At 36.7% G+C, this 18,058-nt stretch overlaps 1 protein-coding gene across 1 annotated transcript in view; it reads left to right on the top strand.

The window, feature by feature from the left end:
• The first annotated feature begins 275 nt into the window (after positions 1-275).
• Positions 276-18,058, top strand: part of Cht6 (Chitinase 6) — a 152,138-nt gene continuing 134,355 nt past the window's right edge. Inside the window, exon 1 of the mRNA XM_089108442.1 lies at positions 276-413. Coding sequence (XP_088964568.1) covers positions 411-413 — 3 coding nt within the window. The 5' untranslated portion in view covers positions 276-410. The remainder of the gene's footprint in view (positions 414-18,058) is intronic.

Here is an 18,058-nt window from a genome sequence, read left to right as displayed (position 1 = left end):
AGTTCGGGCAGCTAAATTAGTACCATCAGTTTAGGTTGCATCAATCCTCTTTCGCTGTGGTGGTTGCCATCTTAACAGCCCTACATGTACCATAGCGCCTTTTGATTTATCAGGGTCTATTTATTGCACAAGAATATACAAATTAACCACCCTTTCATGAACTGAACGACGAGGGTTGATAACCCTATGTTATTTGACTGTTAAATCTGTCGTTGCGTATATACCATCAAGGTTACATCAATGTGGGTAGCCAACGCTGCTTCAGTTGTTACATACTTTCTCTTAGTTACGTCTTTAGCGAGGACGTTTTCAGATCAGTAATTTGAATGGTAGTTTAGTTACACGATACATAAAACTGGATATTAAAAAGATAACATATGTTATACCCATTTAACCTATTTTAAACAAAAATGGTAAGGAAAATTCTTTTTTAATCTATGCGAGTTAATTTTTTATTGAAGAATTTATATATTAACAAAATATTCATATAGCTAAGAAACAAACTTACCACTATAAAGCATTGAATCCAAATATAACATTCATTTGCGTCGGAAAGGAACTTTACTACCTCCCCTTTCTAATGTGCAAATATATACCCTGAATTGGTATACATAGGGATGGGAAAATTTTTACCAAATCATATTATTGAGTTACGAATAAAGTGAATATATCACTCAATGCCTTTTGTTATGCTCTTGGTAAAGTTCTACGAAATAATATTATTGAGATAGGAATAAAGTGAATACACCATTTGATGCCTTTTTTTTATGCTGATTACGAATATAATTATCATTTCTATGGGAAATGAATTTCAGCCCCCCCCCCTATATATGCCAATTCAGGGTTAGGTTAGGTTAGGTTGGGTTAGGTATATATAGGGGGGGTACTGAAATTCATTTCCTATAGAAATGATTATTATATTCGTAATCAGCATAAAAAAAGGCATTGAATGGTGTATTCACTTTATTCCTAACTCAATAATATGATTTCGTAGAACTTTACCATGCTCTTTACGAATATAATAATCATTTTTGTCGGAAATGAATTTTACCCCCACCCCTATTTATACAATTCAGGGTATATATTTCCAATTAAGGGGGGTGGGGGTAAATTTCATTTGTTATTTAAATGAGAGGTAAGTTTAAATTTCCCCCCATCCCCCTGCTGTGGAAATATATACCCTGAATTGGTATATATAGGGGTGGGGGCTAAAAGTCATTTCCGACAAAAATGATTATTATATTCGTAAAGAGCATAAAAAAAGGCATCAAGTGGTATATTCGCTTTATTTGTAACTCAATAATATGGTTTGGTAAAAATTTACCGGATGCAATTATATTTGGATTAGGATGTAATTCTGACTATAGTGGTAAGTTCGTTTCTTGGCTATCTGAATGATCAGTCAATATTAACCTTTACCCTATTGGTAAGCTACATACAGTACTACATACTCTAGTCAGTGAATGTAAAGTAAACACAGGCTTCAAGCTACTCTAAAAACTCGAAATACCAAATGTTATATGATTTTCTCCGCAATTTCTGTTACTAGGTCTTGTTTTTGATTAAATAAAAAAAAAAAACAAGTTATTTCAACTGAAAGTAAGGAGCAAAATTAAAACTTAAAACGAACAGAAATTATTACCTATATAAAGGGGGTGGCCCCCTTCTCAATACCACGCTCTTTACGTTAAAGTTTATTAATAATTTTAAAAAAGTATCTTATTGTTCTAATTAAACGGCCCTTGTGTTCCAGGATTGATTATTAAATAATTGGGACAAAATTCAAACTAAAATGGCTTTCTAAAATGGACAAATGCCTCTCATCTTAAATTTTACTGAATAACGATCGATGTAGCTTAAGTAATTAAATGATGTATTAAAATTGCTTTATTATTAACTATTACAAAATAACTAGGGTTCAAATAAAATACAAGCTGTTTACTGTTCAAGCAGGCGTGAAAATGGGTGGGGGGCTAGAATTTTGAATAACATTGGTTTTGGTATTTTCATTGTATATCTTTATTAAATAATCTTTGTTAAATAAAAAATGAGATACATGTATGATGAACCCACTACCGCTCAAGTTGTTCATTCATTGACGTATTCTAGAGCTGTTTTTTTGGTTAGTTTCTGCTTAACGTGAGGTAAGACAAAGAGAAGGGACAGAATAGATGGAAAATATAAAATTTGGGCTATATATTTGCACATTAGGGGCGGGGGTAAAGTATTTGTATAGTATGACGTTAGAAAGCAATTCTTACCACATAATATGCAGAATAATTGTACAGAACACATTAGGCATGCAGACCCGCTATACTTTACCACCACCCCACCCCCAAATTAGTTTCTAAAGTAAAATATATAGCCCAAATTTGTTTTTAAAGTTTTATATTTTAATCTTACTTTGGTATATTTGATTAGAATTGAGCGTCAGAGAAACATATTAGAGGAATATTAAGTAGTGCGTATTTCAAACAAGTACCGAAAATGAAAGATTCTTGAACCCCGCCGATACTTTTGTGAATCGGTGCCCCCTGAAATCCACTGGCCTGAAGCTCAATACTGTGGGTACAATTCTGTAATAGAGGCACGGTCATCTCTTTAGTTGATTATTTCACACAAAAGAAAAAGCCTGGAACTGAAAAAGCTGGAACCTGTTAAAGATCAATAAAATTGCCAATTATGTTCCAGCCTCAATTTTCTTTGATGATCGTACGTCAGCATTAGCTTCTTCAGCTGGGATTATTTCGGTGTCATGTATTCTCGTAATTCCTAAAACTGATAATACTTCAGTGCTATACGGTGTCGATAGTGCTTCTTTAGTAACTCTGAATCCAGTACAGAGTAATTTACAAGGGATTTAGCATAGTGTCATGATGTGATCGCTGCTGTATCAGTCCCTGTGCTCCTTCGTTCCTGTGTTCTTTTGTTCATGTGTATATTCCTGTGGTTCTAGTGTTCAGCACTGTTTTTGTTCCTGCCTTTGTTGTTTTATTCCTCCGCTTCTTCTTCCCTGTTTTGTTCAATTCCTCCATCCTGTGTTGCTTCGTTCTCATGCTCCTGTTTCTTTTCTGTTTATGTGTTTGATATGTAGTTCTTCTTTTCTTAGTGTCAATAGGCTTTGAAAGTGGTATGATGTCAAAGCAACTGTTAGCTTTTTTTTCAGGAAAAAGTACAGCTGATTATCCAGTTATATTTGTCGTTTATATATGTTTGTAACGCAAATGATAGACTGCGGATAATTTTTTTTTGAAAGAATGGAAACAAATTCCATTTTGATAATATCCTTTATTTCCAACTAGCGCGTTTTGTGCTTTTTCTGTGTTGATCAATCTTGTATTATGCTTTTTTATGTGATAGGTACAAGGAAATTTTTTTTCCTTTTTTGTTCATGGTTTTGATCCTGCATTTACCAATTTTTTGTCCTCACGCTTATGTTCAATTGCTCATTCCTCCCTGTGTTCTTGAATTTTCTTTGTTCTCTTGTGTGTTCTATCAATTGTTCTTTAATGTTTTGATTCTTTGCTCCTTATTGCCTTTTTTTAATTCCTAAATTACGACACAAGATCCTTTTCATTATTTGCCGCTAGTCTTTTCCGTGGATGCATCACGGGTTTTTACAAATAATTATCCAATATTTTTCTGAGGGAGTCAACAGAAAAACTTTTAAGGAAAACGTCCCAAGGAAGACCGTTGTAAATCGAAGTCAACATCGAACGAAGCTGCTCCAAGTACTCTGTTTTTAGCGTGGGGAGGGACATGCAAATAATATGGCTGTTTGAGAACGGCGATTTTCAAAGAGAAGGTTTTAGAAACTTTCTAAAATTAGCCTACTTTTGTGTCCCGGTTGGATTTGGCCTCGGTGGGGTGGTTCAAGGGTTTTCTACCTTATTCCATCCCCCATTACTGAAAACTGATCGATTCTACGAGCTGATGCCCTAGATATTCTATTTATGGATGTTGGATAGTGAAGAAGCAAAACCAGTGTTAAAACACGTTTGTTCTAACACCGTTGGTCGTTTGTTAGAACACGGTGATCTTCGTGGGTGAAAGGCTAAAAACTTGTGCACAACTTATTGTGCGTGCATAACTTTTCACTTATTGTTAGTTTTCGATTCCCTTGAGGGTAGGAAAAATCAATGTCACATTAAAATAAAAAATTAAGTATTTATACAAGAATTGGAAATAATCATAAAACGTAATGAGGTAGTTCCTGAATTATTTGTAGTTTATTTATAGTATGTGTTTCTGGAAAGCAACAAATAGCTTTATAGTACTAACTAGCTTCAAGAAGATTATATTGCAACTTCTTTGAAAGTTCTATTCGTGAATATTATTATTATAATATTCTTTTTTTTATTCTTTTTTTTTTTTTATTTATATATTAATAATATATATTATTATTTTTACGGAGAAGAATCGAGAGTGAAGAAACACAACCAAAGCAAGGGGTTAGATAGGATAGGGGGTTAGATAGGATAGGGGTTAGATATTAGTGACAATTTGTCTACATTTTAATATGTTTTTCGATACATTTAAGGGTACATTACATATAAAAAATTTTGGCTCGGCTGGTCATAAAGTCACTTTAATGTTAGTGACAGGAATCCTTCCTCGGATTCCAGACAAAAGTGTTGCTCCTGCAACACTACGCCCCACTTCCCCCGCCCCAATTGACGCCTCTGACCTGTCCTCACCCCATTCGAGCATGATTTGATTTTTATTTAGCCCCTTGTGCAAGGCCCAATTGTGTAATGTTTCGTAAGATGCCATCCATATGACATAGCCTAGCGACATAATCTTAATGCTTCTTTCATTATATCCCTAAAGAGTGAGATCGAACACTCAAAAAGTCGGGCTAAAAAGAGTACACCATTAAACAATATGAGAGTAAACACAACAAAGAAATCTGCAGAAAATACAAAAGTGATGAAACATTTGATTTTTATAGTCAATTTAAACTATAAAAGGACTGACAATCATTCAGTAATCCGTTTGTAAAATCAGGCCGACCTTGCAACAGACCAAGGTAGAATAATTGGTATTTGTAGGTGTGTCAAAATTGAACAAAAGTATTCTGAGCAAAATCACCGTTAGTTGAGGCCAAAACGTAGACTAATTTTAAGTGTTTTTCACTTAAAACTTTATTGTAGCCTACGGCATACGAGTGGGTCTGTTGCCAAATGTGATGGCTCTATTAAAGGCAACAACAGAAGATAGAAACACACAAGATATTTTATTGATTTTTCTGGCAGTATGCCAATTATCTGACGGGAAAATGTCTACAATACTGTTGTTTTATTTATACATTTCAATATAAAGATTTTAAGTGTATGCATCCAGTGAAAAAAAAGAGGGGTCACACCCCCCCCCATAGATTTTTTGCCCTCTGCATTTATAAAAAATAACTTTTCCTTTTCTAAAGCCGTCTAAAGATTTTCCTTTTCGAAAATAAGCCAAATTTTCTCAGGCGCGTGACTTTTGATGGGTAAGATTAAACTTGATGAAATTTATATATTTGAAATCACATTTAAAATCTGATTCTTTTGATGTATCTATTGGTATCAAAATTTCGTTTTTTGACTTTCGGTTACCATTGAGTCGGGTCGCTCCGTACTTACAGTTCGTTACACCGAACTGTTTGATCAAGCTTTTCCCACTCTTTCCTGTATTTGTTATTACAATTTGTCAATTTCACAAATTTGGTTTTACACACTAAGGGTATTGCACGCTTCGATAATTTTAAATTTTGGTTGTCATCTCCATCCTGGAACACGACATCAAAATTGCTGCAGGGTCTTAAAAATTCTATTAGTCTGTCTTCACTGATAGATTCTTGAATCTGGCAATAGAAGTTATCAATAAACTCTAAACTGCACCAATTTATTTTTTTGGCCTTGTTATTGTGAACGCAAAATACACCCAATTTGTGCCGAATTTTTGACATGCGCAAAATAGGCGCAATGTGCCGGTTTGAAAAAATCAATTCGGAACCGCCTCAAAAAAGCACCCAAATGGCACAAATGTACCAAATCTGGTAACTCCGCGGACAATGTAAAAAAAAATATTAAATTAATCAATTTTAATGTCTTTTTTCTTCTGTGGTCCAGAGTGAACAGTGAACTTTTTTTCCTTTTTTTTTGCAAACTGTTTAGGAAATACGGGGAAAAATATTACCCATAAGAAACGTTTTTTTTTTATATACTAGAAATAACTCCAAACTAAAATGATAAGTGTGATCACAAAAAAACAGTGACTAACAAGTGAATACCACTGCAGCGTTGCCAATACTTTGAGGAAAATTGTATTGGTTTCCTGGCCAGATTCTTTGTAGCAGAATTATTGCATTTTAATAAGTATCCATTTCACCTTGATTAGAGCAGCCACAGTAAAACTAAAGTGATTAATGTGATGATAAAAAAGTAATGATTTACAAATGAATAGTGCCGCAGCTTTACGAATGCTTTGAGATAAATTGTACAGGTTTTTTGACCAAAATATACCTAAAAGATTCTTTGCAGCAGAATTCCAGCATTTTATTCGGCATATGTTTACAGAAAAAAAAAATACTAGAATAAAATGAAAGGCATATATTTTTTCACTAATATCTTCATACTCTCTCAGTAACTAATTTGCAGTGTTGTTTCTCGTGTGATGGTTAGTTTCAAATTGAAGAGGTAACTTTGGGGGTTTTGCAAATTAGGAAAAAAATAAAACTTGGCCCCGCAAACTACACCCCAAATGTACCAAACTATACAAAAAAAACAGAACAATTATACCGCGTTGGCGACGCAGTACCACTGTTTGGGCTAAACATGGCCAAAAAAACATCTTTGGCTGACGAACTTTTGATTGATCTTAGGAGGGCACGCTTTTGGTTGAAATTTGTTGTCGGATCCTATCTTCACATACCCCTCGTTTACAAGCAAAATTTAGGTAATATTCTTACCCAAAAAGGTTAAACATACCTGCACATTATTTCACTGTTCAAACACTTCTTTTCAGAATTTAGGGAGTCAATTTTGTCATTTTTTCAAATAAAAAAACAAAAACAAAAAAGGCCTTTTCAATGACATGCCTTCTGTGAAATTTCCCCCTCCGCAATTGTCATTTGGGCTATGATAGATGCTTCAAATTACACGAACACACTCGTGGTTGCAGTAGCATAACTATGGAATTACAGATAGCCCGCGTGACACTTTCTAGGCCCGCGTGACATAGCCCGCGGGCACGGAGAGAAGAGAACAAAATGAGCGAAAGGTAACTTTTAGAGTCTGTTCACCACGTCAGATCGAGCTTCAAATTATGATGACATTGAAACAATCACTAGAAACTTTGTGGTAGACCGTGGCCTGGATTCAGGAGTAGGAGGTTTTAGGACCAGAGTTGGATGTACTACTGTGAAATTTTCAACGTCTCCTGGCCAAGCTTTATTATAAAAAAATGTTTGCGCTGAGAAATTCAAACCCCCTGCTAATCCCAATATGAATATTTGAAATTGGAGGAATCGAAGAACCGTCAAATGTTGAAGACAAGAAGGATGTTGGGGAAAGGCCCATGAAAATCTCAGTAGTACAAAAACGTGGAGTTCATATTATTAACTTATTTTTATCCCAGAGCGTCATGGACGTAATCCTATCATTTATTATGTTTGATTATTTGTGTAAATAAATATTCCACCCTGTTATAAGTATCATTTAAAAAAAAAAAAAATCTAAAGAGTAGAATGGTCTTAATATTATTCCTGTCATTTACTGAAATAGTCCGTTTTAAGGTTCGGAAGGGGGGTGGTCAGGCATCAGACTCAGAAAGGAGGCATCACTTTTAGGGTTCGTCCAGGGCGGCATCATGGCTAGTTATTTTACTACTCGTTGGTGATTTCGTGGGAAATAATTTTTTTTTGTTTTATCTCCTAAGAAAATTGAAAAATTTAGTCTTTTGCCACTTCCTTCTTTCGCTTGGAGGCTATTTTCTAATTTATTCGGATAGCAAGTTTAATTTTCAGGCAAGATTATCAACGCTTATTCGTATGTTGTTAAAAGAGGAGCGAAAGTTGAACAATATTTTATAATTAAGGCATGGGTAATATAACATATGCCACTCGTTTTGTTGTATGCTGGTAATATTGCAATCACAGTAATTTCAAACTTACGTTAGTTTACTAGTTTTGAATATTTTGTAGCTTTTCATCCCAAAGTAGGCTACCTGTCCTAAATTTGATAGACTGCGTCACTAGGTCGACAGCTTATAACTCAAATTTGTTACCGGTATCTTTTAATTTTGCGAAAAAATGGCAAAAAATTGACTTTGTCTTGACTCTTTGTTAATAAGAGGAATATTTGTAAGATATTGTCGGGTTTACTGTTGGCGAATTGGGAGTGGTTTTTGGCTTGATATTTATATAGCAGGCAAGCTCATTATTTTTCCTTTTTTATATTTGTACCTTTATTTATGTTTTTTGGGATATTTATAATCATACATTTAAGTATGTATATGATATTTATGCATTGTGTTTATATTGTACCTTTATCTTTGCATTTTTTGTATATTTGTATTTGTATTTTTGTGGTTGCATCAAATTTTTAATAAGTTAGGAGGAGGAGGATTTCCTCCATCAAATTTTTATAATATTTTGAAGGAGGAGAAGGAGGGAAGAATGCTATTCATAAACTAATATTCATAAGCTAATTATAGTATTCATACTATAATAAGCTAAAAATAGTATACTATAATAAGCTATAATAAGCTAAATATAAGATACTATACTATAATAAGCTAAAAATAAGATAAAAATAAGCTAATAATATTCATAAGCTAAAAATAGTATTCATAAGCTAATTTGATCCCAATTCTGTTACAACTTTGAATATGGACGAAAATTGGTCGACTATATTATTATTAGAAGTTTATCATGTGATATTTTGTTTTAACTGTTTGTTTGTTTAAATAAATATGTTTTTGGCTCATTTATTGAGAGACATGTATATCATTGTTTAAAAAACAAATAAAAATAGGCTGTCAAAATCAACGTAACCAGATTGGTCTCTGGTTAAGGTTGTAGGGATTCTGAAACTTTAATCCAGGAGTTGTCGTGGCCTGAAGTTTTAATCAAATTAGCACAAAAAAGAGTAAGTAGCATTAGCACCACTTTAACCACAGTTTTTTTTTCCAAAAATTTATTGTTCTTGATAGGCTCCTCTTGCCTCCTCCTCAAATCAACGTTTAAAATCTACTTTATCTTACGGTCTAGTATTAATTTAAACTTTGAATTGGCTCCCTAAAACCTCTATTTATACCCTTAACTATACCTGAAACATTACAGATACGCTCTTTTGACAGTGTCTCTTTGCTTAGTTCAACACTCCCTCAACTTTCCCTGGAGGTCTGTATCTTTTGATTGAGTTCAACAGTCAGCTCAACTTGCACTGAAAGTTTCAAGTCAATACCTTCAGCCGCTCCTGAGATACCTCAGATACACTATTTTGAGGATTTACAGGAAATTAGTCTTTTGTTCTTAGTTCAACATCCCCCTCCTCACAATCTGAAGTTTTCAAGCTAATACCCACCACCGTTCCTAAGATATTGCAGATACGCCCCTTTGAAAAAATAGATGCTCATAGGGTCTCTCGATTTATTTTGGCAAACCCTCAAAGTTTGAACTTAATACCTTATCTACTCCTAGGGTATTGAAAAAAGTAATGTACATTGTGTCTTTTGATTTGGGTCAATATCTCCCTCAACGTGGCATGGAATTGGAAGATTCAAGCTAATACACTTGCCTGTTCATGAGATATTACAGATATACCCTTCGACGACTTGTATGCACGGAGTAGCTGTTTCATTTACTTCAACGCCTCCCTTAACATTCCCTGAAAAATCAATAAGATGTCCTTAGCTGTTCCCAGCTACGCTTAAAAAAAAAAAAAAACGCGTTTCCAAATCCTCAAAACTTATATCTTTAAGCCCTTGAGCTAAGAATGGCCCAATGCAAAAGGGAAAATAAAAATGAATATTTCCCCCCCTCCTCCAAAAAACAGGGATTGATAAAGGTCAGAAAAGGGCTGAAATATTTCCTTCTGGCTAGTTTGTGTTGAAGGGTTGGATACTGGAGAAAATTGGGAGGGTAAACTTGGGAAGGGATTAATTTGATTGGAAACTGAATATTTTGGTGCCCTTTTAATGGCCAAGTGTGATTTAAGGGCAACTAGTCTCCCTTCCGTACTCTTCTCTGATAGACTCAGGGAACACCCATGATATCGGTTCAAGTTGTTGTCTAAGTCATTTTATTCCAAAGCGTCAAAAGGTCTAACAAGTCTGCTTCCTGGGTCCATATCACCCTCACCTTTCCAGGGCAATGGCTTCAATTTAAAAATAAATTAACCATCATTCAATGACAGGTTTTAAAAGACCCTGCCTAGTCTTAGTTGTCTGATAAACTAGGAAGGCTTAGGTTTCGGCTTTTCGACCAAGCTCTCCATAGTTTCTCAAAAGTTTACTCTAGAAACTACAGGTGTACCTGAGTAAATAAAAAGATTATGTTCACCAGAGTTTTCCATCTACCTGCAATATCTTGGGAATTACTAGGAGGATCCAGTTTAGACTTTCATGAAGTGTTGAGGGTGGGGTTAAGTTGACCCCACTTTTGACTTTTGGAAGGGGATGAAGCAGACCAAAGGCTCCAGCTATTCAAAATACGAAGCAGACTAGCTATTCAAAATAGCTGGTCATCAAGATAGCATATCTACAACATCTCCCGAAGAGGGTCGTTGAAAGAGTAAGAACGGGACGATAGGGCAAGGGACTTCAAATTTTGCTTCATGAGAAGGGAGAAGGAGATAAACAATTTACCTATTCAGGAACGGCACAGGGGATGGATTTGAAACTTTCTGATAAATGTAGAATGAGGAGGGAGAAGCTGGTGGATTTCAAGTTTAGTGTTTGGGTACACAGAGTGGACAAATGTGTTGTTCCGATTCAAATAAACTTTTTCGTTCAATAAGCTCCTATAGAAATTGTGGTCTATGCATGTCTTAGTAGCATTAAATAAAAAAAACGAAGTTTTTTTTAACTGAAAGTAAGGAGCGACATTAAAACTTAAAACGAACAGAAATTGTTCCGCATATGAAAGGGGCTGTCCCCTCCTCAAAGCCTTGCTCTTTACGCTAAAGTTTGTTATTGTTTTAAAAAATAAAGTTTTGTGACAGAGTCAAACTTTAGCGTAAAGAGCGATGCGATGGGGAGGAGACAGCCCATTTCATATACGCAATAATTTCTGTTTGTTTTAAGTTTTAGTGTCGCTCATTACTTTCAGTTAAAAACACTTGTTTTTTTATTTAATTTCTGAACGTTTTTGAATTAATGCAGCTTTGATTTTGGCTCACCGTACATGAATAATTAAAACGAAATGTGCATACTAATTTTACTTTTCTTGGCTAAATGGCTTTCTCGTAATTTTGTTCTGACGTAACTTACGAATTAACTTACGTAACGAACTTCTATATTCGTATGTTTTTATTACGTATATTAGGGAGTTTGTCACCTAGTCAATACCTCGCTCTTTACGCTAAAGTTTGAATTTTGTTCGAATCACAAACCCCTGAATCACAAATGCCGGTTAACTAAAATAGATAGCTCTTTTTAAAGTACTAAAAAAAAAAAATTTAGCGTAGAGGGCGAGGTATTGACTAGGGGACGAACCGCCTCATATACGTAATACTTTCTGTTCGTTTTAAGTTTTAATGTTGCTTGCTCCTTATTTTCAGTTGAAAAACTTGTTTTTTTATATTTAATTTCTTAATCGTTTTTTAAATAATGATGGGAACTCCGGTGCCCCCTTTATAGAACTGTCCCTTCTTTCATGGGAACATCCTCCATGGAAAGATCTTCCCCCGTAACCCCCTCCTCCGACCCCCCCCCCCGACCAGAAAAAACCCCTCCTGAAACGTCTGTATACTTCTCATTAACCAATACTGTATGTAAACAATCGGCAAAGTTCATAACTTGCAGTCCTTCCCCCGGGAACTCTGGGGGATTAAGTTGGAAAAAAAGATCACCCCTGGAAAAAAAAGCAAAAAAAAACAACAAATAAACACGCATCCGTCATCTTTCTTCTGGCAAAAAAGTACAAAATTCAACATTTTTGCAGACCGGAGCTTGAAACTTCTATAGTAGGGTTCTCTGATACGCTGAATCTGATGGTGTGATTTTCATTGGAGTTCAATGACTTTCAGGGGTTGTTTCCTTCTTTTTTAGAAAATAAGGCAAATTTTCTCAGGCGCGTAAATTTTGATGGCTAAGACTATATATTTGAAATTATAGGCAGCACGATAGCGCTGCCTGAATAAAGAACGATGTGGGAACAATTATTTTTTTTCCTCCCTACCCGGGCACTTCGTATAAAAGGAGTTGTCGTAGAAACTTCGAAAACGGCTCATTCGATTGGAAATCGGAGTGGCTAGTGCCCTTTTTAATAGACGAAAGTAATTGGACGCTCCCTCCCCACGCTCATCATTCCCCCAAACACATCCAGTCAAAATTTTGAGATAGCCATTTTGTTCAGCGTAGTTGATTTCCAGATATAAAATATCTTTTTGAGGAGGACACTCCCCCACAACCATCGAGGCAAGGGTTTTAAGTTATGCCCTGAGGGCATATAAGATCAATTTTGACACAATTTACAGTTTTTTTTTTCTTTAAAGCAGGGCACTTCATATAGAAGGGGTCGTCGTAGAGACTTCAAAATGGGCTCATTCGATTGGAAATCGCGAATTATAGTGCCATTTTTAATAGTCGAAAGTTATTAGAGGGCAACTAGCCCCCCCTCACGCCCATCGTTCCCCCAAATACATACAATCGAAATTTTGAGATGTTAATTGTTCAGCGGAGTTAATTTCCAGATAGAAAATAGGTTTTTTAGGAGGACAATCTTCCATAACCCTCAGGGCAAGGATTTTAAATTTTGCCCTGGGGGCATATAAGGTTTTTATAGAAGGTGTTGTAAAACAACGCCGTAAAAACTTCAAAACAGGCTCATTTGATTGGAAATTCAAAGGGCTATTGCCCTTTTTAATATTCGAAAGTGTTTGGAGGGTAACTAGCCCCCCCCCCCTCACGCCCATCTTTCCCCCAAACACATCCAATCTAAATTTTGAGATAGTCATTTTGTTCAGCGTAGGCTACTTGATTTCCCGATAGAAAATATCTTTTTGAGGAGGACACTCCCCCACAACCCTCAGGGCAAGGGTTTTAAGTTATACCCTGGGGGCATATAAGGTTTTTATAGAAGGCGTTGTCGTAGAAACTTCAAAACAGGCTCATTCGATTGGAAATTAAAAGGGCTAGTGCCCTCTTTAATAGTCGAAAGGAAATCGAAAGTGATTGGAGGGCAACTAGCCCCCCTCCCTCCTCCACGCCCATCATTCCCTCAAACACATCCAATCAATATTTTGAGATAGCCAATTTGTTCAGCGTAGTTGATTTCCAGATAGAAAATATGTTTTTGAGGAGGACACTCCCCCAACAGGCTCATTCGATTAGGAATTCAAAGGGCTAGTGCCCTTCTTAATAGTCGAAAGTGATTGGAGGGCAACTAGCCCCCTCCCCCCACGCCCATCATTCTCCCAAACACATCCAATTAAAATTTTGAGATAGCCATTTTGTTCAGCGTACTTGATTTCCACATAGAAAATACATTTTTGAGGAGGACACTCCCAATCAACCCTCAGGGCAAGGGTTTTAAGTTATGTCCTGGGGTATATAAGGTTTTTATAGAAGACGTTGTCATAGAAACTTTAAAGGGGCTCATTTGATTGTAAATTCAAAGTGCTAGTGCCATTCTTAATAGCCGACATTGATGAGATGGCAACTAGCCCCCCCCCCCCCACGTCCATCTTATCTAAACCCCTCTCAACATAACAATTTTGATTCGCCATGTTGTCTTGTGTAGGCGCGTGAACTTCACGATAGAACATATGTTTTTGAGAGGAACACTTTCAAGCAGCTCATGCAACAAGAATTTCAAGCTATGCCCAGGGGGCATATAAGGTTTTTATTGAAGGTGTTGTCGTAGAAACATCAAAAAAGGCTAATTCTATTAGAAATTCAAAGGGCTAGTGCCCTTTTAATAGTCGAAAGTGATTAGTAATATTTTTTGTTGTTGTTTCGACCAGGGCACTTCGTATCGAAGGAGTTGTCGTGGTAACTTCGAAAGGGGCTCATTCGATTGAAAAAAGAAAGGGCGGATGCCTTTTTTAATAGTCGATAGTGATTGGAGGGCAACGAATCCCCCTTCCACTCCCACCCTCCCATTTGCCCATTATGTTTAAAATCTAAATTTTGCCTTAATATTAAATCAAAATTCACTGTGATAATGCTAATTCCCAATAAGGCTGTCAGCACTATCCCAAGAACGAATGAGGGTATTATGTTCAGACTTTAGGGGCTACTTGTGCTCTTAAAATTTAACCAAATCAAAATAATGTAAGTGTATCCAAGCTATCAAAGAAAGTAAACAAATTTTTTTGCGAATGGTATCAAGTTTTCCATTTCAGGTCAACTAGAGGAGATATGAAACTTAAGTTAAACAGTATTATTTGTGTCCAGATTTTTAAAATGGTAGTAGAGATGGGGGTGCCAGTCGTGACCCCACCACGTGGTTTATGGTTTTCTCAGTGAGAATGAAAAAACAGGAATTTTCTCACTTGAAAAAACATGAATTTTGTCACATTTATGGATGTTTTGTGGTTTTTGTCAGTGAGAATTTGAAAAACAGGAACTTTCTCACATTTTTGTATGTTTTCTTGGATGGTTATGTGTGTTGGTCGATTTATTTGATGTTTTTCATGGATGTTTAATGGTTTTTGTCAGTGAGAATTTGAAAAACAGGGACTTTGTCACATTTATGGATGTCAACAGCAATTCATGTCTGTTTTATGGTTTTCTCGCTTGTTGTTCGATTTATTTGATGTTTTTCATGTCTGTTATATGGATGATCCAGAAATAGTATTTGATGGTCGATTTCAAGTGAGAATTTGAAAAAACAGGAATTTTGTCACATTTATGTATGTTTTTATGGTTTTTGTCAGTGAGAATTTGAAAAACAGGAACTTTCTCACATTTTTGTATGTTTTTATGGTTTTTGTCAGTGAGAATTTGAAAAAACAGGAACTTTCTCACTGTGAAAACCATAAACCACATGGTGCTGTCACGTGTCAGAACAACGGTGCTGTCGACCTCAATCCACCTATCGTGAATCAATAATTCCCCTTAGAAACAACAAATTAATTTCCCCTTTCTTGACAGATCAATCAATCAATGACATCACCTGTCAGACTTTAAACATTTTCGTCCTAGAAACATTTCTCCAGGAATAGATCCAAATCATTAATGTCTTTGCCTCGGGAACAACTCTACTGGTCGAACTCCAAAGGATATTAATAACCAAAGGCCATGGAAACAATTAGGCAAGAAACATCTTAGCGATGAATTGTTTTAGCGCGCGAAAAGGTTTCCTATTAATTTGAAATGCGTTAGCGCAGAGATGCCAATAACAAAGGAACACGCAGAATTTATGTTTAGGGATTATTTGGGCGAAACCGTTTTAGACAGGTTACGGAACTATTTCGGCGAAACAGATAGAGACATTTTAAAAGAAGATTTTTGAAGAGATTTTAGAAGAGAATTTAATGGTGAAACTCTGTGGTCGTTAAAATACACAAGTTTCATTTGAACAGTGTTGTGAGGTCCTCTAACCCAACCCCAAAGGGTTCCAATCCTCCTACCCCAACCCCGAAGGAAGCCCCCGGTCCTCAAAGCCCCCCAAACTCCCAAAGGCCCTCCACCGGTCCCCCAAAGGCCCACCCAGACCCCCAAAGGCCATCCCCAGGCCCCAAATGTCCCCCAGGCTCCCAACTGTCCCCCCGGACACTCAAAGGCCCCCCAAGCTCCCAAAGGGCCACCGGCGCCCCAAAGGCCCACCCAGACCCCCAAAGGCCAACAGCGGGCCCCCCAAAGGCCAATCAAGCTCTCACAAAACCAAAGGGGGTCAAAAAGCCCTCCACCCGTACCCAAATGTCCTCCACACCATCCCATAGCCTCCTGGTGCCCGCCCAACCTCACCCCACCCCCACCATCCCACCTCCGACCCCAAAGCCCCTACCCCCGGCCCCCAACGTCCCCCCGAGCGCCCCCAGGACCCCCGACCCTCAAGGGGCACACATACCCTCAAAGGCTCTCCCCGAGCACCCGTCTTTCGTTGATGTGTGTTGTCTGAAACCTATGATTTGGGATGTGTAGTTTGCTACTTCAGGCTTTTCTGAGCTAAGGTTTCCTAGTATTTCCTAGGTGAATGTTGTCTGAAACCAATAGATTAGGATGAGTAGTTTGCTATTTCAGGCTTTTATGAGCTAGGTATCTTAGACTTTCGTTGGTGTATGTTTAGTGAAACATATGATTTGGGATATGTAGTTTGTTGTTTTTGACTTTTCTGAGTTGGATTTATTAGTCTTTCATAGGTGTGTGGTGTCTGAAACCTATGATTTGGGGTGTCTAGTTTGCTATTTTCGACTTTTCTGAGCTGGATTTCTTAGCCTTTCATATGTATGCTTTGTCAGAAAATTATGATTTGGGATGTATAGTTTGCTATTTCAGACTTTTCTGAGCTAAGGTTTTCTAGTATTTCATAGGTGAATGATGACGGAAACCAATAGTCTGGGATGAATAGTTTGCTATTTTTGACTTTTCTGAGCTAGGTTTCTTAGTCTTTCGTCGGTGTGTGTTGACTGAAACCGATGATTTGGGATATGTAGTTTGCTATTTTTGACTTTTCTGAGCTGGATTTCTTAGTCTTTCATAGGCGTGTGTTCTATGAAACCTATGATTTGGGATGGGTGGATTGCTACTTTTGACTTTTCTGAGCTGGATTTCTTAGACTTTCATAGGTGTTTGTTGTCTGAAACCTATAGTTTGGGATGACTAGTTTGCTATTTTTGACTTTTCTGAGCTAGGTTTCTTAACCGTTCATAGGTGAGTGTTGTCTGAAACTTATGATTTGGGATATGTAAATTACTATTTCTGACTTTTCATAACCGGATTTCTTAGTCTTTCGTAGGTGTGTGATGTCTAAAACCACTGATTTGGAATGAGTGGGTTGCTATTTTTTGACTTTTCTGAGCTAGGTTTCTTAGACTTTCGTAGGTATGTGTTGACTGAAACCTATGATTTGGGATGGTTAATTTGCTATTTTGACTTTTCTGAGCTAGATTTCTTAGCCTATCATATGTGTGTCCTTTCAGAAAATTATGATTTGGGAGGTGTAGTTTGCTTTTGGACTTTTCAGAGCTAGGATTCTTAGTCACTCATAAGTGTTTGTTGTCTGAAACTTCGAGTTTGGGATGAGTAGTTGGCTATTTCAGACTTTTCTGAGCTAAGGTTTCTTAGTATTTCGTAGGTGAATGCTGTCTGAAACTTATGTTGTGGGATATGTAAATTAATATTTCGGGCGTTTCCGAGTTGGATGTCTTAGTCTTTTCATATGTGTATGGTGTATGAAACCTATGATTTGGGGTGTATAGTTTGCTATTTTCGACTTTTCTGAGTTAGGTTTCTTAGCCTTTCATAGGTATGTGCTGTCAGAACATTATGATTTGGGATATGTAGTTTGCTATTTCAGACTTTTCTGAGCTGGATTTCTTAGTTTTTCGTAGGTGAATGTTGTCTGAAACCAATTGTTTGGGATGTGTAATTTGCTATTTCCGTCTTTTCTTAACCGGATTTCTTAGTCTTTCGTAGGTGTGTGGTGTCTGAAACCTATGATTTGGGATGTGTGGGTTGCTATTTCAGGATTTTCTGAGTTGGATTTATTAGTCTTTCATAGGTGTGTATTGTCTGAAACCTATGATTTGGGGTGGATTTATTGCTACTTTTGAATTTTCTGAGCTGGATTTCTTATCCTTTCATTGGTGTTTGTTGTCTGAAACATATAGTTTGGGAATGACTAGTTTGCTATTTTTGACTTTTCTGAGCTAGGTTTCTTAGCCGTTCATAGGTGAGTGTTGTCTGA

Source organism: Artemia sp. Qi Xiang Cuo, chromosome 3 (genome assembly GCF_049724085.1).
Source record: "Artemia sp. Qi Xiang Cuo chromosome 3, ASM4972408v1, whole genome shotgun sequence".
NCBI lineage: Eukaryota > Metazoa > Arthropoda > Branchiopoda > Anostraca > Artemiidae > Artemia > Artemia sp. Qi Xiang Cuo.
Note: the sequence above shows the minus strand (reverse complement) of the source record. Positions and strands in the feature narration are given on the sequence as shown.